This window comes from Cryptomeria japonica, chromosome 8 (genome assembly GCF_030272615.1).
Source record: "Cryptomeria japonica chromosome 8, Sugi_1.0, whole genome shotgun sequence".
NCBI lineage: Eukaryota > Viridiplantae > Streptophyta > Pinopsida > Cupressales > Cupressaceae > Cryptomeria > Cryptomeria japonica.
This window is the reverse complement of record NC_081412.1, coordinates 489,520,332-489,545,184: the sequence shown is the minus strand read 5'-3', so window position 1 is coordinate 489,545,184 and position 24,853 is coordinate 489,520,332. Positions and strand designations below refer to the sequence as shown.

At 36.5% G+C, this 24,853-nt stretch overlaps 1 protein-coding gene across 1 annotated transcript; it reads right to left on the bottom strand.

The window, feature by feature from the left end:
- Window positions 1–9,970: 9,970 nt before the first annotated feature.
- LOC131060072 (uncharacterized) lies at window positions 9,971–18,870 on the bottom strand. The gene is made up of 2 exons (XM_057993177.2): window positions 18,471–18,870; window positions 9,971–10,533 (listed from the first exon to the last, which is right to left on the bottom strand). The coding sequence occupies exons 1-2, from the start codon at window positions 18,868–18,870 to the stop codon at window positions 9,971–9,973; spliced, it is 963 nt and encodes a 320-aa protein (XP_057849160.2).
- Between the last annotated feature and the right edge of the window lie 5,983 nt (window positions 18,871–24,853).

Here is a 24,853-nt window from a genome sequence, read left to right as displayed (position 1 = left end):
CATGCCTCATTAACAGATGATGGTTCAATTTGAGAAATAAGACATACCTCTTCATTTGTCAGTCTTCCTCTTGTCATAACTCTTTTAAATTTGTTTCCAATTATCTGATCTTCAGAATGATTCAATCTTACATACCGGGGTGTCTTAGTTTGCTGTTGTTCTTCAATTACTGTGGAATATTTTGATGGTACCGAGGTAACTGGATCTTCATTCTGTACCAGTGGATTTAGTGTAGGTTCATTTGTCATAATTTCTATTGCTAGTTCAGAGTCTATATACCTTGAAGTTCCTCTGAATTGTTCATCAATTTTTACATTTGTACTCTCAACAATTTTCTGCAATCTCTTGTTAAAACATCTATATGCCTTGCTCTTAGATGAATAACCAAGAAATATTCCTTCATCACTTCTAGGATCAAATTTGCCAATGTATTCATCTCTTCTAATATAACATTTACTTCCAAAAATTCTGAAGTACTTAAGAGTAGGAGTATTACCAAACCATAGTTCATGAGGGGTCTTACCGGTTTCACCTTTGATGTGAACTTTGTTGAATGTATAGACCGTTGTGCTAACTGTTTCTCTCCAATACACATGTGGTAAGTTTTCTTCAGATAACATGCTTCTTGCTGCATCCAGGATAGTTCTATTTTTTCCTTTCAACAACTCCATTCTGCTGTGGTGTTCGAGGTGCTGATAACTGTCTTCTAATTCCATTCACTTCACAAAATATATTAAAGTCCTTAGATGTGAATTCTCCTCCTTGATCTGATCTTAAACATTTGATTTTCTTACCGGTTTCATTTTCAAACATTGCTTTGAATAGTTTGAACTTTCCAAGTGCTTCTGATTTTTCTCTGAGAAAGGTAACCCAACACATTCTAGAATAATCATCAATAATTAACATGAAATATCTATCACCTTGTAAGCTTTTAGTTCTAGCTAGACCACATAAATCAGTGCGAATCAAATCAAGAGCATTATTGAATTTTTCTGGAATACTTTTGAAACTAGCTCTAACTTGTTTTACAAATTGACATTCCTTACAAATTGTATTCTAAGGTTTTACAGTTTTAGGTAGATCTCTAACTACCTTAGAAGTATTGATCTTCACAATGCAATCAAAGTTTACATGACATAGTCTCTAATGCCATAACCAACTTTCATCTATATGTGCAATCAAACATGCTTTTTCATTGTTGTTCAAATGAAAGATATGACCTCTAGTTTGAATACCAGTTGCAATTTCCAAACCAGTTCTATTCATGATTTTTCATTTTCCATTCTTAAATTGTAATTGAAATCCTTTTTCAACTAATTGACTAACACTTAAAAGATTATGCTTTAATCCTTCAACATAGTAGACATTGTCAGTGTTATGCTTACCATCAAGAGATATTGTACCCTTACCTTTGATTGAACAAGCTTTGTCATCTCCAAATCTTACTAAACCTCCATTGTATTCTTGAAAGTTCAAGAATTTACCTTTGTCTCCTGTCATATGATGTGAGCATCCTGAGTCAATGATCCATTCATCTTTTACTTCAACTTTAGCTGCTAGGGCTTGTTCTACCGTTTGAACAGTAGGTGTCGGTTGATCTTTTGTTATAGCAACAAAAACCCATCCATTGTTTGCTAGATCCTCATTAGAATCATCAGTCACACCTTCATCAGCAATATAACATGATTTGTCTTTGTTCTTCTTAAATCTGTATCTCTAATATTCAGGATTAGGCTTGTATGTTCTTCTAGCTTCTTCTCTAGGTCTGGCATGTCTATCAAGGCATCTTGAAGCCATATGACTAATTTTATTGCAGTTAAAACATTTAAAGGGTGCTTTACCTTCATACTTACTTCCGACTGGACCTTTTGGCATTTTCCTTGCAAATAGTGCTTCAAGTTCTTCAAGCTCTTCATTCTCCTTACTAACTTCTTCAAGTTCTCTTGCATAAAAGGCTTTCTAGTCTGATTTGTCAAATGATGGAGCAGATGATGTTGATGCTTTGAAGGCCAAATCTGTCTTTATAGTAGCAACAGGGCCAAATTCCTCAATTTCAAAAGCTGAAAGTTTTCCAATCAATGTATCCCTAGTTACTAATGTATTAGGCATTGTTCTCAACTCATTTATAGCAGCAACCTTCATTTTATATGCCGGTGGCAATCCTCTTAAGATTTTTGAAACAATTTCATCCTCACTCAAAGTTCCTCCACAACATTTAATTCCCAAAACAATTTCATTTACTCTTTCCATAAAGGCAAAAATCCTTTCATCTTCTTCCATTCTCAGATGTTCATACCTGACCCGGAAGATTTCAAGTTTTGCAATCTTGACTGTGGAATCTCCTTCATTCAGTGTTTCCAAATGATCCCAAATAGCTTTAGTAGTAGATCTATCTGACAATCCCATGATTTGTTGATCTGACAATGCACTCAAAAGTGCTTCTCTTGCTTTGCAATCATTTTCTTCATCTTTAGCTAAGGTAGTTGGAGCAGGCTGATTGGGAGTAGCAGCAGTATAACCATTCTTTGTAACTTCCCAGTTTTCTTTCCCAATGCAATTTAGATGTGTCTCCATCCCGATCTTCCATATCCCATAGTTGGTTCCATCAAGTTTAGGACTGTCCTTCCTGAAATAATTAGTAGACATTGGATCTTTTCAAGTTGTTAAACTTCTGTAAAAAGAGGACTAAGCTCTGATACCAATTGCTAGGTCCTGGAGACAACTGAGAGGGGGGGGGGGGGTGAATCAATTGTCTTACAAATTCAAATAAAAAACCACTCAACCAACTAATTGCTTAATATCGGTAAACCAGTTAAGTATGTCGGTAGACAGTGTTAACAGTAAATTGCTATACCGGTAAAGATTAATGCATGAAACATAAATGCAAAGTCATCCACAACACATAACACAAGTATTTGTACATGGAAACCCTGTAAGGGGAAAAACCACGGTGGGAAACCTTACCCACAATCAAATGATACTACTGTAGATAGTAAGTGTACATAAATGGGGTCTGCACATGCAGAAAGGCCAACAACCTAGAGCTCACTGCTCAATCACAAAATGGGAGTCACACTGACTACAGTTGGATGGTTAAATCCAGTAAGAATGTACTGTGCAAAATAGCATCTTCATATGTTGGATTCAGTATCAGTGTAATGCTGATATGCTTTCATAGAATCCTAACTTCACCTTCAAATGATGTCTTCATGTATAGCTTTGCTTAATCTCACATATACCTTCAAAATATATCTTCTTCGCATTCCACATTCGATCTTACAAATAAGATCTTACATTTATACCATAACCTAAGACCAATTTTAGTAGGTCAGCTCTACAAGATATTACAATAAAAACATTTTACAAACAATATAATATCTGATGCAATAACCGATTAAATTACGTCGGCTTAATGCATTTAAAACAATAATAAATCATCTTCATAGCGTGTCATGCTGATTTGGAAAAGATAAACCTGTCGGTGTAACCCTGGATAACCCTGGGCCTATTTGCCGGTAAAAGAAAATAAGCAAGTATGAATATACTGATGATTAATTCATCAAAACAAAGTGTCCACAAGATGTCTTCGACATTACCAGGTGTCTTCCATATCATTCCAAGTGCCGGTGATCATTATATCCTGCCGGTGAACCATATACCAGTAACTGTGCAATAGTTACTTGCTTGCCGATGAATGCTACTGGATCTCTAAAGTGCTAGTGTTTAGTAGGTGTTGACATCAATGACAAAACCATACCAAAATACCAACACAAAATCCATATTGTATACACATACTATCTACAGTAGTATCATTTTATTGTGGGTAAGGCTTCCCATCGTGGTTTTTCCCCTCATGGTTTCCACGTACAAACATTTGTGTTATGTGTTGTGGATGTTATTGTCTTTCTGTTTCATGCATTAATCTTTACTGGTGTTGCAATTAACTGTTAAGACTGTCTACTGGCATAAAGTTTGGTTTACCGGTATTAAGCATTAATTTTTGGTTAAGTTAATTTTGGTTGAATTTATTGGACAATTGATTCACCCCCCCACCTTCTCAGTTGTCTTTGGGACCTAACAGATACATCCTGATGGGCAAAGGTGACTGATAGGACTGTGTTAGGAAATAGAGAAGATGGAGATTCAAGTGGATGCAAATATGAAATATAAGCACTGACATTTGATTAGCACGGTGTAGATAGGTTCTTGGGTGACACACAAGTCAAGAAGAAGCCCAGTTTGATGGGAAAAGCTCAGAACAAGGGTGAAGCTCAGTGTGATGTGATCAAAGATTAGTATACTAGGACAATCCTTATTCAAGGTTCAAAATATAGCTTATTATCTCAAGCAGAGGGAGTAGGGATGAATGATCAAGTGCACAAATGCAGGTGAACAACTGGGGTAAAGAGTGTCTGCATAGATATGAAAAGGGGTATGGATATGGATGAACAAGGTATGGATGCAACATGAAGCAATTCAAGTGCATATGAGGAGTGTCCAAACATATGGTGGATCTTAACTTATTTACCTTGATGCCTAAAAATAGGTTTTTACCAAGGTACTTTCCCATAGCACCACATAGTGGTTTTCACTAATGGATGAATTGATTTTTTTTTCCTTTTTTTCTTTTTTCATTTTTTTTTGTTTTTATGTATTTTTATGATTTTTTTAATTTTTTGGTCTTTTTTTTTTTAATTTTTAAAAACTGGCAATCTCTAAAGACTAGGCATAGAACTTATTCAGATGCATGATGTTCATGGGCTCATACAAAGGATATCCTTTAGGTGTAGTGTACTGATAGGCTCCTGATCCATACTTTACAATGATGACATAAGGTCCAAGCCAGTTAGGCTCGAACTTGCCCTTCTTTTCACAGTCCTGAAGATTTCTTTGATTTTCCATAAGGAGAAGATCACCTATATGTAAAATTATCGAGTCTTGAATTTCTTGTTGTAGCTCAGTCGGAGGTAGTTCTGATATACCTAGAGATGATTTAAGGCCTTGATATGCCTTTCATCTAGCAATTCTAGCTTTTGCAACATGTAGTGACACCCAAAGTGAGGGGATCTAGATCTCAAGGGGTAGGATGGCTTTGAAACCAAAGACTAAGTAACTTATGGTGTGGCTCTTGTGGAGGTGTGAATTCTTATGCAGTAGGCCCAAAGGGTAGGATGGAGTTGCAAGTGCCAATCACAACCAACTTTATTGAGTGTTTTCTTGAGGATCTTGATGAGAGTTTTATTTGAAGCCTCAACTTGACCATTACCTTGTGGATAGTATGGGGTGGAGAAGCGATGTTGGATGAAATTCTAGCATATTTCTTTGACATCTTGATTCTTGAAAGGTCTTATATTGTCTGTAATGATGACTTTAGGAATTTCATAGTGGTAGATTAAGTAATTTAGGATAAAATTAGAAATCTATTTGCCAATGATAAATGCGAGTGGTATTGCTTCCACCCACTTTGTGAAGTACTCAACGGTGGCTATTATGAACTTGTGACCATTAGATGAGGTGGGATGGATTTTCTGATGAGATTGAGCCCATGTTGAGAGAAGGGAAAAGGTGTAATGAATGGCTGCAGATCTTGAGAAGGTGCATGAATCTTGTCACCATGTTTCTAAAAAGAGATACATTTCTTCACATAATGGTAGGCATCTTGTTCCATTATGGGCCAGTAGTATCCTGTGCGCAAGACCTTCTTAGCCAAAGTGAGGTCACTTGAGTGTGATCCATAGATAATTTTGTGTACTTCATGTAGTTCTCATTTAGCCTCCTCTTTGTCTAAACACCTTAGGAGGGTTCCATCGAAGTGCCTTCAAAATAGGGTATCACTAGGGTCAGTGTATCAGGTAGATCTACAGATGAATGTTTGTTGTTGGGTTTTGGTGAGGTGAGGGGGAGTGGTGTTATCCCAAAGGTAGGCAAAGGACCAACAAGGACACATACCATATCTGATTCATGGACATCATATGCCAGTACCAAAAGATGCTCAACCAAGATTTCATACTTCTAATTATTTGTGGGCATCTGTAGGATGGAACTAATTGTAGCCATTGTAATGACCACTCTTTTGTTTGTCTTGAGTACTTTCTCAAACTGAATGAAAGTGAAGTGTTTCTTTAACTCTTCAACCATGCGGCAATAAGGGATCAATTTTTTATCCTTGGTTTGATACTCATCATTAACTTGTCCGATGACAAGTTGGGAATCTCCATAAACTTGCAATTTAGTGATCTTCCATTAGATAGCTAAGAGAAGTCTAGTGATAAGAGCTTCATACTCAGATATGTTGTTTGTGCAAGCAAAGGATATCTTGTAGGACTTAGGAAAGTAGTCTCCTTGAGGGGTGATCAACAAGATACCTGCCCTCAATCCATGTTGTATGCAGGAACCATCAAAATACAATTGCCATTGGGCGGATTGTGTGATGGACATGATGGAGTCATTTGGAAATTATGTTATGAGGGGATGATCTCCTTGAAGGGGAGCATCCACCAATTGATCAGCTATGATTTATCCTTTTATTGCTTTCCTGTCAACTTAATCAATGTCAAACTCACTCAATAGCATGACCCATTTAGCTGTGCAACCAATAAGAGCAATTTTGGACAAGTATTTAAGGGGATCGATCTTTGCTATGAGTTTGGTCTTGTTGTTAAGAATGTAGTGGGGTGAACCCACAATAGCGGGTTACACTTTTTTTACCAACTTTGACACTGCAATATTGATTTTCAAAAAAAAGTTCACATTCAGACACCTATTACTACTAGATTGTAAGGAATTTGTATATGACGTGAACTAGTGATTTGTGAAATTTTATGTGTAGATTCTAAATATATATTTTTTGAAATTTTTTAGAATCAATTTGTTTCCATTTTTCTATCTCCCTCGAAAACTAGTTTCATAACATTATCTAATGTTTGCAATTGGTTTCATAACATTATCTTCAATATTTCATATTTTATGAAGTTTTGAAGTCGAGCTAACTGTAATTTTGACAAGTTCATTTGGTCACTTGTAACTTGTTGTGTATGTATCAAAATTATTATTATTTTGTTGGAAAGAGGACTTCAATACCTATTGCGTAGATATTTTAATTTTTTTTCACTTGTTTACTATTTTTCCATGTGTTGAACTCAGAAGTTGATGTTTGGTGTGAAGCCTATGTTAGTTAATCTAAAAAAAATCATAATAAACTCAATATATATTAAAATAATAATCATTGGAAAGCTCGCTTCGAGTACTATTATCATGCATTTGGGTTTCTCAAAATTCATCCATTTGAGCTCCCAATTTGAGCTTCGAAGGCCAGAAATTTGATGAAACTAGGAGAGTTTGGGGGGAGATCTCTAATAGGTGGGTTCAATAGAACATATGTTCTATCAAAAGGGGTTCTATCAAACCCCCTAGGGTTTGATCAAACCCACGTTCTATCAGAGCCCTTTCAACAAAAATTCCTTTAATGACCATGTTCTTTTTAAAAAACCTTTTTAAAAACCATTAAAAAAAGGGATTAGATCGAATCCCCCTTTTTGTTTGAACATATTTAAAATAATACATTCGATCGAATCATTTTTTTGGTCTGATCGAACATGGCATTCAATCAAAAGTGCTAAAAATTATGTTTTGGACAAACAAGTGCAATTCTTCCTCCAAAAATGTGTAACCCACTATTGTGGCTTCACCCAGTGGCGAATCTTTTGGGTGCTAAAGACCACTGTTAGGAATTCTCATTCTATTATAGTGTAATTGAGCTCATATCCCACAACAGTGCAGTTGATATAATGTATTGTATGCTCCTTACCTTTGTCATCATTTTGTGCAAGTAATTCCCCCAGAGCCACTATAGTTGTTGATATGTAAAACAAAAGTGGTTGTCCTGAAATAGGTGGCATCAATACTGGAGGGGAGGCCAAATACTCTTTCAGTTTATCAAAGGATTTCAAACACAAGAATTCCCACTTAAACTTGGTGTCCTTGCATAGGAGATGTGTGAAATAATGACACTTATATGTGAGTTGTTCTATAAATTAGCAAATGGATTGAAGCTTTCCTTGTGGATTGCAAAGCTACCTGAGTGTCTTAGGGGGAGGAATTTCAATGATTGCTTTGACTTTAGCCATATCCACTTCTATTCCTCTATGAGACATAATCAATCCCAAGAGTTTTCTAGATGTTACCCCAGATACACACTTCTTAGCATTGAGTCTTCGCTTGTACTTTTATAGTCTATCAAATATTCTTCTCTATATAGGGATGTGTTCTTCACATGTCTTAGACTTTCTGAGGAGGTCATCCACTAGTATTCCATGATTTTGTGTAGGAGGTCATGGAAAATAGTTGTCATTTCTCTTTGATAAGTTGTACCTGCATTCTTAACCCAAAGGGCATGACTTGATAACAAAATGTTCCCCAAGAATTGGTAAATGCGGTCTTGTGTTGGTTTTCTTCGATGATCTTGATCCAATTGTATCTAGAGAAATCGTCCATTAAGAAAAAAATCATGTGCCTAACTATTAAGTCAACAATCATGTCTATGTTGGGTAGTGAAAAATGTGAAGAGCACAAATCGACACTGAGAGGGGGGGTGAATATCCTTGACTGTTTTGTTCTTCCTTTCCACAACACTATTTTGTTGTGGTGTCCTAAAGGCTGAATATTGTCTTCTGATTCCATATCTCTCACATTATTCTTCAAATTCATTTGATGTGAACTCACCTCATTGGTTTGATCTTAGACATTTCATCTTGCATCCACTTTCCTTCTCAACCATTTTACTAAATATTTTGAATATTTTGAATATTTCTCCATTTAGGGCCCTTGTTCTTGTAGGCCCACACAAATCAATATGCACAAGCTCTAAAGGCCTTGTAGTTGAGTACTCCTTTGTTTTGAAACTCTCTTTAGTTTGTTTTCCTCTTTGACACTCATCACAAAAGGTGCTAGCTGGTTTAAGTTTTGGTGGTATGTGCCTCACATACCCTCTCTTGCTTACTTTAACAAGATTATCAAAATTGATGTGACCTAGTCTTCTATGCCATAGCCAACTCTCATCAACTTTTCCCATGATACATTGAGACTCAAAGCATTCCTTAAGATTATATACATTTCTATCTGGCCTTTTTCCTTTAGCAACAAGATGTCCATTTCTTTCTTTTCTGATTTTACATCCTTTTGAATCAAATGTAAACTTATATCCCTTGTCACACATTTGAATCACACTTAGTAGATTATGCATCAGACCTTCCACATAGTATACGTCACAATATTTCAATTTTACATCTATATTTAGAGTACCTTTACCCTTGATTTTGATTGATGAATTGTCTCCGAACCTCACTGAGCCACCATTCCAATCTTCAAGCTTAATGAATTTCTTCTTATCACGAGTCATCTGGTTGGAGCAACCACTATCTACTACCCACAAGTTTTTCCTTTTAGCATGTAGGGCAGTTTGGACAATTAAACTTTATTCAGCTTTGTCCTTTTCTTTTTCAACACAAAAATGTTTTTATTCTCGCTTCTTCTCTACTGTCATATTCTGATATGATTCTGTCTTTGGTTCCAAAGGTGACATTTTCTTCTTTTGTTTGGCAGCTCTAAGATTACAATGTTTTGCAATGTAGCCCAAGTTTTGACAATGATAACATTTTACATTTACATTGAATGATGAATTTGAATATCTATTGTAGGGCTAAGTTACATTTCTCCTACATTCACAACTTCTATGACCATACCCATTACAATGATAACAAATAATATTCATATCCCTTAGAGAAGAAAATTGATTTCTACTTTCAAAACTAGGAGGAGACCTATGCATAAGCTACCAATCAACAATTCTATGACCATATGTATTACATTTATAATAGTAGCCATGGAACTGAGGTATATACCAATCACTTGTGAAATTATTTTCCATTGGTCTCCTTGGAGCAACATAAATTGGTCTTCTTGAATTAACCCTTCATGTATCCTTGAATCTTGTGAAACCTCCATCATCCATCTTGGCTTTTCTTTTTGGATCAGCATGTTGGTTCCTTGACTGATTCTTTGTAGCAGAATCATATGTCTTCTTCTCATTGAGCTTGCTGACTGTGAAGGTTTGTTTGACTTCAATCTCACTTGAAGAGGTGAAGAGTATCTCTTTGTCTGATGAATCTTTACTGTTAGAACATTGTCCACCCTCAACTCCAACACCCTCTATATCTTTGGAGTGCTTTTGCTTGCTCAACATTTTATCTAAAGCATTAGTGTTGTCCTCATACTTGGTTCTCACCTCAAGTTCATCTTTGCACTTTTCAAGTTCCTTTCTCAGATTTACAATTTCTTCCTCCGTCTTCTGATATTCTTTCTCTTTGTTTTCTAAATCTGATTTAGTCACTTCGTACATTCTTTTATCTTCATCCAATGAAGTGGTCAAGGCAACAAGATTATTGTTTGATTCTTCAATATTCTTGTTTAGTGAGTCATGCTCTTTTATCACCGACTTCTTGTATTTCTTGAAATCTTTTCTTACTTTGTCGAATTCTTCAAGAGCACAAACCAATTCTCCTTCAAGGTCAACCACAACATCTGCATCTTCTTCCTCACTGTCATCTATATTTTCAGATTGATCACCACTATGTTTCTCATTAAGGATCTCTTGAGCCATGAAGACATTAGTTTGTTTTTCATGTTCATTGTATTCCTCATCTGATTCACTTTCATCATAAGAGACATCACTAGCAATTGAGTAAAGAACCTTCTTCTTTTGAAAATTTCTTCTTCTTAACTTTTAAAATCTTTTACTCTTATCCTTGACATCTTCACATTGTTATTTTTCCTTTTTCTTATAGGGACACTTAGCCTCGAAATGTCCTATTTTACCACAATCAAAGCATTTGAAAGGTAGCTTTCCTCTATAATTTCCTGATTATTTATTGAGCTTTCTAATAAATTTAGCTTAAGTAGCATAAAAGTCATTTTCATCTTCATTTGTAGCTTGTTCTTTTCCTTTCTGTGTGGTATTGAAGGCAATTGCTCTCTTTGAAGGTTCAACACTTATTGTTCTCATGTCATAGGCAAACATAGAGCCAAACAATTCATCCATAGAGAAAGTCTTTAAGTCTTTAGCTTCCTCAATAGATGATACTTTTGTATCATACTTTGAGGTTATTGATCTCAAAACCTTTTTGACAGTGACTTCATCTTTTACTTCCTTTCCAATTCCTCTTATAGCACTCACAGTCTCATCCACTTGTTATAGATAATCAACTATCTTATCTTCTTCTTTCATTTTCAGATTTTCAAACTAAGTTCTTAGATTTTTTAGTTTGGCTTCTTTCACTTTGGTATCCCTTCATATACACTTTGCAGCTTGTCCCAAGTTTCTTTTGCTGATGTGCAATGCATGACTTTAACAAACTCTGTATCTATCAGACTGCTTAAGATTGCATTCTTAGCTTTAGCATTATTCTCATATTCCCTCTTAGCATTAAGGTCGGTAGGAGGAACTTGAAGAATAGTGTAAACATTTTTAACTGACATCCAGACATCAAATCTTAGGGAAGATGGGTGGTTTTCCATTCTTCTACTCCAGAAGGCATAGTTGGTGCCATCAAAGATATGTTCTTTAGAGGAGGATTCATTCCTAGCCATTGTGTTCACTAACCAGAATCTACCCAAGCTAGAGAAATATTTACTATAGGGAGAACCTAGGATCTGATACCAATTGAAGAACACAAATGGACATTGAGAGGGGGGGTGAATTAGTGTATTTTAAAACTTTTTAACTATGTGTGCTAATACAGCTACTGCTAATTAATTGAGAACATACACACACAAGAGCACATCACATAATACCAGATGTATGAGGAAAACCCAATGTGGGAAAAACCTTGGTGAGAATAGATGTTGGAGTCTATTGCTCCAATCTAGCCTCACAGGTAAATAACAGTTTACAAGATGTTTTAGGGAACCAACCCAAGGAGCACCAACCCCTCATATTTTGAGAACCAACTCAAGGAGCACCAACCCCTGGTTTTATGAGCACCTACTCAAAGGAGCACCAACCCCAAGGTTTAGGAGCACCTACTCAAAGGAGAACCTACCCCTGCTCTGAGAGCCCACTCAGATATTTAGAATGAATGTAGATTCAATTACAAAATCAGATACCGTGATACACAAGAAATTTTTGTAGCGCCTTACTGATTTCCTTTTGTCTTTCTTCTCTCTACTATATGTACCTTGTCTTGCTCTGCTTTCCTTTTGTAGCTCTTTCTACATTTGTTTCTTTATTCTTCCTCTATTTTATTTTCTTCTTCTCTCTGCCTTAGCTTTACCTTACACAAACTTCTTTTCTTTCAATCTTCTCCTTCTACTACTGCTCTCACTTGTTTCTTACTCTCTCTGTCTCCTCTCTCATAATCTTCACAACAACAACACACCTTTTTTTTCAGAACTTAACTTCTTTCAATCGACTAGTGTGGATATCTTTGTTTCTACTTCAATCTCAGTCTTAAGTACTCCTATCGAGTTACATCAAGTTGCCTCTACTTCCAGTTAGCTCTCTGTACCAACAAGATTTTATTTTGTCTTCAATATGATCTCAGACTAGCCGCTCACATTAAATGTGTTTTATTTGCCTTCAAGTCATTCTATTCATAGATTACTAAATTTAGTAAACTTAATATTCTCTTCAAGGATACAGTCTATAGTATATTGGATTTCCCTCCTTGAATCGACCACCGACATTGAGTGACCCTACTCTATTTTATTCTTTTTGGTCTATGTACTGTTTACCTTATACATCGGGTTGCTATTTTTAGCAAACTTGATCTATCCACCAGATCTAATCAAACCACTGTTGATCATCTCTAGCCCATCAACAGACTACAACAGGTTCACCATTAATGTGTCTTTCATCCTCTATTTATTTGCTCTGAGGAGATTGACAACTACCTCATTAAGATCTCTCCAAGCAACAATCTCTACATATCGGATTTCATTATCAACCACTTGGAGGCCACTTGTCTTCATTTTCTACATCCACATCACTTGGTCAATGTCGGTCAGCTACCACATAAGCCTCTGTATCTATTGGCATGCATCCATGGTATCAAATTTGTCATTCATCATTTTTGGTCATACTTGGTTGACTGCCACATGGATTTCTGAGACTATTGTCTTGCAAACATGGCTGCAAGGTCGATCACAATCTTCAATTTTGTCGGCAAACTATCCTTTCATCTTTTCAACAGGTGTCCTCTGATTCACTCTGTATAGGCCATGTTGTCCGGTCAAGCTTGGTCAATGTCCATGTAGACTATCAAGCTCTTCATATTGTGGTTGATCTTCATGTTATACGCCTCACGGGATAAGATTCAACAAGCCTTCCTCTTTCTTTGTTAGCCTACACCTCATTTGCATGGTCTTTTCACCTATGCGGTATAAGCCTTTGTATTCCTTTGACAAGTGTCTTCTTCTTCTATGTTAGCCCACACAACATTCTGAGTGCCTCTTAACCTACATGGGATAAGGTTTTCCTCCTTTTTCTTTGTTTTTCCCTATCCTGTGAGTCTCTTCTCATTCCTGTTTGGTCACATAGGATAAGATTTGTCTTATGCCTTGACAAGAAACATCTTATCCTGCGACCCTTTCCTTTTTTTTGGTAGTCTTATCCCTCAAGAATGTTCTTCCAGTTGTAAACCCTTGCGGGATAAGGGTTTCCTTCAAGGCATCACTTAACTTTGTTATCACGCGCATTTCTTGTGAAATATTTTACTTCATGCGTGATAAGGGAATTCATGCTTCACTTTAGTTTCTTGTCCCATGTGAATTTTTGTGTGCACATTTGACACCGCTGGATAATAGAGAACAACTCCTCGCTTTGATCACTTCTGACTTTATTATCCTGGATGATCATTGTTGAACACATATGACAACACGGGGTAAGGTAATAACATTGTTCTTTTCACTTGAGTGTTATCCCACGGGGTATTCAACCCATGTCCATCATACTGTGGGATAAGAGAGAGCAACATAACCTGCATGTTATTGACATCTCCGTCACACATCAGTGTTATCCCGCATGGTCACTACCACCATTGTGTTATTGACAATTGCAACAAACTTTTTTTGAGTTAGACCAGATTTCACTATTCATTTCCAACATAATTGTCTATTTCCTCCTTGTCCATTTTCATTCCCCAATGAGACACTTCATTAATTTCTCTAGAATCTTCTTATGCATATAACACTATGTTATATGATGATATAACAACACTTTTGCCAACCTATCAATCTGAACTCTCCACTACATCTTGTTTGATCTCTCCATTGCATCTTCTCAATTGTTGACATCAATGACAATATAATGCCAACAATATCCCCCTTTGGCATTGATTTCAACGCACTTTCTTCTCATGTTATATGATGATATAACAACACTTTTTCCAACCTATCAATCTGAACTCTCCACTGCATCTTGTCTGATCTCTCCACTGCATCTTCTCAATTGTTGACATCAATGAAAATTCATTGCCAACAATCTCCCCCTTTGGCATTGATGTCAACACACTTTCTTCTCTCCCCCTTTGACAACAATGGAAAAGGGTGTTGCAACCAACTATCAATTGTGCATGAACACCCCCTTTGATTTTCTATAGCAATGAATGGAACTTCCAATTTCGATCATGAAACATCTGCAATACATTAAAAATTTATTTTATAACTTCTTGACCTCTGCTGCCTGTAGCTAGATGAACCATTATTACAATATAAAAAACCACTACCAATACTGCTTATAAAAATTCAAATCTTCCCCTAAGACTCTACATAAGGTTCAAGGCGATAAGTGTAGAAACAATATACTCCCCATGAACCACAAATCTCAAATCAATGGTTTAAGTGTAGAAGGAGGGTGAGACAACACCCAATTTTTGTCTCAAGTACTCAAAGCTATCTTTGGGCAGTGGCTTAGTAAAGATATCAACTACTTGTTCACCACTACACAAATATTCAAATTTTAAATCTTTCTCTACAACCTTTTCCCTGAGAAAATGATACTTGATGGCAATGTGCTTTGTCCTAGAATGCATGAAAGGGTTCTTTGATATATTTATAGCACTTGAATTGTCACACATAATAGCAATAGGATCTGAAAATGATACCTGCATGTCTTTTAATGTATGTTTCATCCACAAAACTTGTGAGCAACATGTGACAACTGTAATATACTATGCTTCAGTATTTGATAGTGAAATAGACTCTTGCTTCTTGTTGTGCCATGAGACCTATCTATTTCCAAGGAAGAAAGCTCCACCACTATTTCTCTTCTTATCATCTACACATCCTGCTCAATCAGAATCAGTATAGGCTTACAAAGTGAAATCTCCTTTCATTGGATACCATAAGCCATAAGTAAGTGTTCCTTGCAGATACTTGAAGATTGTTATAACAACATTTACAAGTGACTTCTTTGGAGCAGCTTGGAATCTAGCTACCATGCACACTACTTGCACAATATTAGGCCTAGAAGTTTTGAGATACAACAGGCTTCCAATCATGGATCTATACAAGGTCTGATCAACACTAGGTGACTTATCATCTTTGCTCAACTTGCATCCTATCACCATGGGGGTACTGACCGGTTTGTTGTCTTCCATCTGAAATTTCTTCAACATGTCTTTATCATACTTGGTTTGAGAAATGAATATGCCCTTATTCTGTTGTGATATTTGCAAACCAAGAAAATATGATAACTCTCCAATATTGGACATTTGAAACTCTGACTGCATTTGATCAGAAAATTCTTTGCATATCTAACATCTTTGTTACCTCCAAAGATGTTGTCATCTACATATACCACTACTATGATCATGTGGTCTCCATCTGCCTTGATATATAAATTGATGTCAGCATTTCCTTTTCTGAAACCTTGCTGATGAAGTTACTTATCCAACCTAGAATACCATGCTATAGGTGCCTGCTTTAGACCACATAATGCTTTTTTCAATCTAAAAACAAAGTTCTCATTTTCATGCAGGTGAAAGCCTTTAGGTTGCTCTATGTATACCTCTTCTTCTAGATTACCATTCAAGAATACAGATTTGACATCCATTTGATATACTTTGTATCCTTTATATGTTGAGAATGCCCAGAACATTCTGATTGCTTCAAGTCTTGCAACTAGTGCAAAGGTTTCTTCAAAATATATGCCCTCTATCTGAGAATATCCCTTACATACTAGCCTTGCCTTGTTCCTTACCACCTTGCCTTATTCATTCACCTTGTCCCTATAGACCCATTTTGTTCTAATGACATTTTTGTCTGTTGGCCTAGGAACCAAATCCCATTTTTGTTCCTTTCTATCTGCTGCAACTCCTCTTCCATTGCCTTCATCCAATCTTCACTCTTGTTGGCTTCATCAAATGTCTTGGGTTCCATCTCTGTCATAAGGAAAAAATTTACTTGCTTAATGTTCCTATCTCTCCTTCTAGTTTGTACACAATCATTCTTGTTACCAATAATTTGGTACTCGGGATGATTCTTTTGCATATATCTGTTAGGTGCTTTGCTAGGTGCTTCTACTTCATGTTCACTCTCAGATTGATCTTCATCTTCAACATATGGTTCTTTGGTTTGAGTAATTGAGTTTTGTCTTCCTTTATGTATATCTTCATCTAATTTCACATGTACACTCTCAATTACCTTCTTTAGTATTTCATTGAAAGACTTGTAGGCCTTTCTATGAGTGGAGTATCCCAAGAAGATACCTTCATCACATCTTAAATAAAAAATTCCTAATCCATCTTCATCTCTTTTGATGAAGCACTTTCTACCAAACACCTTGAAATACTTGACTGATGGTTTCCTATAATACCATAACTCAGAAGGTGTCATTCTGTTGTTTACTCTTAGTTAAACTCTGTTTAAGGTGTATACAACAGCGTGGACTGCCTCTTTGCAATAAAAATCAAGCAAATTTGCTTCATTTAACATTGTTCTTGCCATCTCCTTGACTATTTTGTTCTTCCTTTCCACAAAACCATTTTGTTGTGGTGTCCTAGGGTCTGAATATTGTCTTCTGATTCCATGTCTCTCATAGTAGTCTTCAAATTGGTTTGATGTGAACTCACCTTGACGGTTTGATCTTATACATTTTAGCTTGCATCCACTTTCCTTCTCAACCATTTTACTAAATATTTTGAATCTTTCGTAGGCTTGAGACTTGTCTTGCAGGAAGGTGACCCATGCCATCCTAGAGGAATCATCTATGAGCAACATAAAGTATCTTTCTCCATTTAGGGCCCTTGTTCTTGTAGGCCCACACAAATTAGTATGCACAAGCTCTAAAGGCCTTGTAGTTGAGTACTCCTTTGTTTTGAAACTCTCTTTAGTTTGTTTTCCTCTTTGACACTCATCACAAAAGGTGCTAGCTAGTTTAAGTTTCGGTGGTATGTGCCTCACATACCCTCTCTTGCTTACTTTAACAAGATTATCAAAATCTATCTGACCTAGTCTTCTATGCCATAGCCAACTCTCATCAACTTGTCCCATCATACATTGAGACTCAAAGCATTCCTTAAGATTATATACATTGCCATATGGCCTTTTTCCTTTAGCAACAAGATGTCCATTTCTTTCTTTTCTGATTTTACATCCTTTTAAATCAAATGTAAAGTTATATCCCTTGTCACACATTTGAATCACACTTCGCAGATTATGCTTCAGACCTTCCACATAGTATACGTCATGATCTTTCAGTTTTCCATCTATATTTAGAGTACCTTTACCCTTGATTTTGATTGATGAATTATCTCCAAACCTCACTGAGCCACCATTCCAATCTTCAAGATTAATGAATTTCTTCTTATCACCAGTCATCTGGTTGGAGCAACCACTATCTACTACCCACAAGTTTTTCCTTTTAGCTTGTAGGGTAGTTTGGACAATTAAACTTTATTCTGCTTTGTCCTTTTCTTTTTCAACACAAACATGTTTTGATTCTTTCTTCTTCTCTACTATCATATTCTGATCTGATTCTGTCTTTGGTTCCAAAGGTGACATTTTCTTCTTTTGTTTGGAAGCTCTAAGCTTACAATGTTTTGCAATTTGGCCCAAGTTTTGACAATGATAGCATTTTACATTTACATTGAATGATGAATTTGAAAATCTATTGTAGGGCTTAGTTACATTTCTCCTACATTCATAACTTCTATGACCATACCCATTACAATGACAAAAAATAACATTCATATCCCTTAGAGAAGAAAATTGATTTCTACTTTCAAAACTAGGAGGAGTCCTACGCATAAGCTTACAATCAACAATTCTATGACCATATGTATTACATTTATAATAGTAGCCATGGAACTGAGGTACATACCAATCACTTGTGAAATTATTTTTCATTGGTCTCCTTGGAGAAACATAACTTAGTCTTCTTGAATTAACCCTTCGTGTATCCTTGAATCTTGTGAAACCTCCATCATCCATCTTGGCTTTTCTTTTTGGATCAGCATGTGGGTTCCTTGATTTATTCTTTGTAGCAACAACATATGTCTTCTTCTCATTGGGCTTGCTGACTGGGAAGGTTTGTTTGACTTCACTCTCACTTGAAGAGGTGAAGAGTATCTCTTTGTTTGATGAATCTTTACTGTTAAAACATTGTCCAGCCTCAAGTCCAACACCCTTTGTGTCTTTGGAGTGCTTTTGCTTGCTCAACATTTTATCTAGAGCATCAGTGCTACCCTCATAGTTGGTTCTCAACTTGAGTTCATCTTTGCGCTTTTCAAGTTCCTTTCTTAGATTTACAATTTCTTCCTCCATCTTCTGATATTCTTTCTCTTTGTTTTCTAAATCTGATTTAGTCACTATGTACATTCTTTTAGCTTTACCCAATTGAGTGGTCAAGGAAGCAAGATTATTGTTTGATTCTTCAATATTCTTGTTTAGTATGCCATGCTCTTTTATCACAGACTTCTTGTATTTATTGAACTCTTTTCTTACTTTGTCAAGTTCTTTAAGAGCACAAACCAAATCTCCTTCAAGGTCAACCACAACATCTACATCTTCTTCCTCACTATCATCTATATTTTCAGATTGATCACCACTATGTTTCTCATTAAGGATCTCTTGAGCCATGAAGACACTAGTTTTTTTTCCATCTTCATTGTATTTCTCATCTGATTCGTTTTCATCATCAGAGACATCACTATAAATTGAGTAAAGAACCTTCTTCTTTTGAAAATTTCTTCTTCTTTACTTGTAAAACCTTTTACTCTTATCCTTGACATCTTCCACATTGTTATTTTCCTTTTTCTTATAGGGACACTTAGCCACAAAATGTCCTATTTTACCACAATCAAAGCATTTGAAATGTAGCTTTCCTCTATACTTGCTTGATCCTTTCTTAAGCTTTCTAACAAAGTTACCTTCAGTAGCATCAGAGTCATTTTCATCTTCATTTGTAGCTTGTTCTTTTCCTTTTTGTGTGGTATTGAAGGCAACTTCTCTCTTTCAAGGTTCAACACTTATTTTTCTCATCTCATAGGTAGATAGAGAGCCAACCAATTCATCCATAAAGAAAGTCTTTAAGTCTTTATCTTCCTCAATAGCTGAGACTTTTGTATCATACTTTGAGGTTAGTGATCTCAGAACCTTTTTAATAGTGACTTCATCTTTTACTTCCTCTCCAAGTCCTCTTATAGCACTCACAATCTCATCCACTCCTTGCAGATAATCAACTATCTTCTCTTCTTCTTTCATTTTTCAGTTTTTCAAACTGAGTTCTTAGATTTTGCAATTTGGCTTCTTTCACTTTGGTATCTCCTTCATATACACTCTGCAGCTTGTCTCAAGTTTCTTTTGCTGATGTGCAATGCATGACTTTGACAAACTATGTATCTGATAGACTTCTTAAGATTGCATTCTTAGCTTTAGCATTATTCTCATATTCCCTTTTAGCATCAGGGTTAGTAGGAGGAACTTGAGGATCAATGTAACCATTTTTAATTGACATCCAAACATCAAATCTTAGGGAAGATAGGTAGGTTTCCATTCTTCTACCCCAAAAGGCATTGTTGGTGCCATCAAATATAGGTTCTTTAGAGGAGGATTCATTCCTAGCCACTGTGTTCACTAACCAGAATCTACCCAAGCTAGAGAAATCTTTTACTACAGGGAGAACCTAAGCTCTGATACCAATTGAAGAACACAAATGGACACTAAGATGGGGGGGGGGGTGGTGAATTAGTGTATTTTAAAACTTTTTAACTATGTGTGCTAATACAACTAGTATAAATTAATTGAGAACATACACAAACAAGAGCACATCACATAACACCAGATGTACGAGGAAAACCGAATGTGGGAAAAACCTCGATGAGAATAGCTGTTGGAGTCTACTGCTCCAATCCAACCTCACAGGTAAATAATATTTTACAAGATTTTTTAGGGAACCAACCCAAGGAGCACCAACCCCTAATATTCTAATAACCAACTCAAGGAGCACCAACCCTTAGTTTTGTGAGCACCTACTCAAAGGAGTACCAACCCCTAGTTTTATGAGCACCTGATCAAAGGAGCACATACCCCTACTCTGAGTACCCACTCAGAGATTTACAATGAATGTAGATTCAATTACAAAAATAAATACCTTTCTACACAATAATTTTTTATAGAACCTTACTATTTTCCTTTTGTCTTTCTTCTCTCTGCTCTTTGTACCTTGTCCTGCTCTGCTTTCCTTCTGTAGCTCTTTCTACCTCTGTTTCTTTCTTCTTACTTTGTCTGATTGTCTTCTTCTCTTTGCCTCAACTTTACCTTACTCGGACTGCTTTGCTTTCAATCTTTTGCTTCTACTGCTGCTCTGACTTGTCTCTTACTCTCTCTGTCTCCTCTCTCATAATCTTCTCAACAACAACGCACCTTTTTTTTTTCAGGACAATTTATTTCAATCGACTAGTGTGGATATCTTTGTTTCTACCTTAGTCTTATTCTCATCTCTGTTGAGTCACATCAAGTTGCCTCTACCTCCAGTCAGCTCTCTGCATCAACAAGATTTTATTCCACCTTCTAGTATGATCTCAGACTAGCCGCTCACATTAAATGTGTTTTATCTATCTTCAGGTCATTATATTCATAGAATACTAAATTTAGTAAACTTAATCTTCTCTTCAAGGATACAGTCTACAGTAGATTGGATTTCCCTCCTTGAATCGACCACCTGCATTGAATGACCTTGCTCTGTTTTCTTCTTTTTGGTCTCTATACTGTTTACCTTCTACACAAGGTTGCTATTTTTAGCAAACTTGATTTTTCCAATAGATTTGATTCAACCACTATTGATGATCTCGAGCCCATCAACAGACTATAATAGGTTTGCCATTAATGTATCTTTCATCCTTTGTTGATCTTCTCTGAGGATATTGACAACTACCTCATTAAGATCTCTCCAAGCACCGACCTCTGCATATCGGATTTCATTATCGACCACTTGGAGGCCACTTGTGTTCATTTTTTGCATCCACATCACTTGGTCAATGTTGATCAGCTTCCACATAAGCTTCTTCATCTATCGGCATACATTTGTGGCATCAAATTCGTTGTTCAACATTTTTGGTCATACTTGGTTGACCACCACGTGGATTTGTGAGACTATCAGATTGCAAACATGGCCACAAGATCGATCACAATCTTCAATTCTATCGGCAAACTATCCTTTCATCTTTTAACAGGTGTCCTCTGATTCGCTCCGTACATTCCATGTTGTCATGCCAAGCTTAGTCAACGTCCATGTAGACTATCAAGCTCTTCATATTGTGGTTGATCTTTGTGTTATATGCCTCGCGAGATAACCTTCAACAAGCCTTCCTCTTTCTTTGTTAGCTCGCACATCATTTGCATGGTCTTTTCACCTATGCAAGATAAGCCTTTGTCTTCCTTTGACAAGTGTCTTATTTTTCTATGTTAGCCCACACAACATTCTGAGCGCCTCTCAACCTACATGGGATAAGGTTTTCCTCCTTTGTCTTTGTTTGTCCCTATCCTACGAGTCTCTTCTCATTCTTGCTTGGTCACGCAAGATAAGCTTTGTCTTACGCCTTGATAAGCAACATCTTGTCCTGAGGCCCTTTCCTTTTTCTTTGTAGTATTATCCCGCAACAATGTTCTTGCAGTTGTAAACCCTCACGGGATAAGGGTTTTCTTCAAGGTATCGCTTAACTTTGTTATCTCGTGCATTCCTTGTACAACCTTTTACTTCATGCAGGATAAGGGAATTTATAATTCCCTTTAGTTTCTTGTCCCGCATGACTTTTTGTGTTCACATTTGACACTGTGGGATAAGAGGGAACAACTCCCCACTTTGACCACTTCTCACTTTCTTATCTTGAATGATAATCATTGAACACATTTGACAACACAAGATAAGGTAATAACACTATTCTTTTCACTTGAGTGTTATCCCATGGGGTATTCAACCCATGTGCATCATACTATGGGATAAGAGAGAGCAAGATAACCTTCATTTTATTGACATCTCTGTCATACATTAGTGCTATCCTGCATGGTCACTACCACGATCGTGTTATTAACAACTGCAACAAACTTTTTCTGAGTTAGACCAGATTTCACTATTCATTTCCAACACAATTTCCTATGTCGTCCTTGTCCATTTTCATTCCCCAATGACACACTTCATGTATTTCTCCTATATCTTCTTGTTCATATAACACGGGATAAGGTAATAACACTATTCTTTTCACTTGAGTGTTATCCCATGGGGTATTCAACCCACATCCATCATACTACGGGATAAGAGAGAGCAAGATAACCTTCATTTTATTGACATCTCTGTCATACATTAGTGCTATCCTGCATGGTCACTACCACCATCGTGTTATTGACAACTGCAACAAACTTTTTTTGAGTCAGACCAGATTTCACTATTCATTTCCAACACAATTTCCTGTGTCATCCTTGTCCATTTTCATTCCCCAATGACACACTTCATGTATTTCTCCTATATCTTCTTGTTCATATAACACAGTGTGTTATATGATGATATAACAACACTTTTGCCAACCCATCAATCTGAACTCTCCACTGCATCTTGTCTAATCTCTCCACTGCATCTTCTCAATTGTTGACATTAATGACAATCCAATGCCAACAATCTCCCCCTTTGGCATTGATGTCAACACACTTTCTTCTTGTGTTATATGATGATATAACAACACTTTTTCCAACCTATCAATTTTAACTCTCCACTACATCTTGTCTGATCTCTCCACTGCATCTTCTCAATTGTTGACATCAAAGACAATCCAATGCCAACAAAATCATCTTTAGGGTAGGCTTTGTTGAGGTCCCTGAAGTCTATAGAAATCCTTATGTCCCTAGTGGGTTTGCAGACAGGTATAATGTTTGAGACCCACTCAAGATAATCAATGGGTCTAATGAATCTAACATCCAACATCTTTTTAGTTTTGCTTTCACAAGTAGGACAATCCGTGGATGCGTTTTGTAGAGTTTCTATTTTACTGGTTTAGCGTCTGGTTAGAAAGAGAGGTTGTGTACTACCAATTCTGGATCAAGGCCTAACATATCAACATATGAATAGGAAAATTTGATTTATGTCTTAATAAGGAAGCTTATGAGATTATAATTCTCTTGATCTGTAAGGGATTTTGCAATAAGCACATTCTTTTGAGCATCTTCGGTTCCCATGTTGATGGTACATGTTTCTTTAATGAGAAGTGATGATCTTTTCAACAATAGAGGAAACATGGTAGGTAGGTCAAATCCCTCATCTTCTAGTGCCTGATCTAGGTTTTCACTAGAAGATACGTCCTTTATTTTTACTTTTTTAAAGTTTGAAGGCACCTTACAGAGGTTTTCACCAAGGGACTTCTGATTCTTCTTTTTATTTCCTTTTTTGTGACTGAGGGAGTCAACTTGACTACCAAAGTATGTCTCCCTGTTGAGTTGGATTACATTCATAGATGTGTGATTTTCAAGGTCTCGCACATTTAGTAATGCCAAAAGGGCATTGTCATAAACATAGATGTCAAGGGTAGGTGATCATTTTTGGGCCTAGTCAATGAGTTATGAGTGAATGAATTTAAGTTCTAATGGGTTGGAAGGGGTAATGGGGGTGATGGTGTTAATGCAGGCATCATCAAAGAGGTCATCGAGGTATTCAAAAGGCACTTCATGAAATTCATCTTCATTCGAGTCTTTGATTTTAGAAAGAGGTTCTATTAGAGCACCAATGATAGTAAACTTAGGAACCAATGAGTAACCCCAATCCCTATTGTACTTGTATGAGATTGGTGAGATGCGTGATTTCCTTTCTTGTTCTTGGGGTCCAAGACCATGTCCTTTATAGCCCATTTTTTATAAAATAGAAGATGCCTTAGGATACATTTGTTTTGGAATATCTGTTGGCTTTTCATCCTCTTCTCAGTATAGCCAAGAATTGACATTAGTTACTATGTTCTCTTCATCAAGTCAGCCCCACTTATCAAAGGTGGTCTTCTTGCATTTCATTGTGGGTTTTTTTTGGATCTCAATTTCTTTAGGTCTTCCATATGAGTTGGGAGAGGGTGGGAGTTATCCCACATAGAGTGCATTTTGAAGTGTATATTCTCTATAGCCATTGTCAATTATATTAACCTTGATATTTGATTTGGAGGAGGTGGATCTGACATTGGAAGGATCGGATGGAGGTGGCAGAATGAGTGTATTGAGTGGACAATGGTAGGATGTTTTCCCTCAAGAAGTTTACAATACGGAAAGGGTTATGGATCAATCAACATCATGATCTCTCTACCATTGTAAGGGAATTTAAGGCATTGATGGT

Excerpts from the sequence above, each read along its gene's own strand:
- LOC131060072 (XM_057993177.2), bottom strand. The coding sequence starts at position 18,870 with ATGTACATAGTGACTAAATCAGATTTAGAAAACAAAGAGAAAGAATAT. Across the intron at positions 10,534-18,470 it reads AGCCAAGATGGATGATGGAG|AATTCGACAAAGTAAGAAAA; the intron begins GTTTCACAAGAT and ends GTGCTCTTGAAG.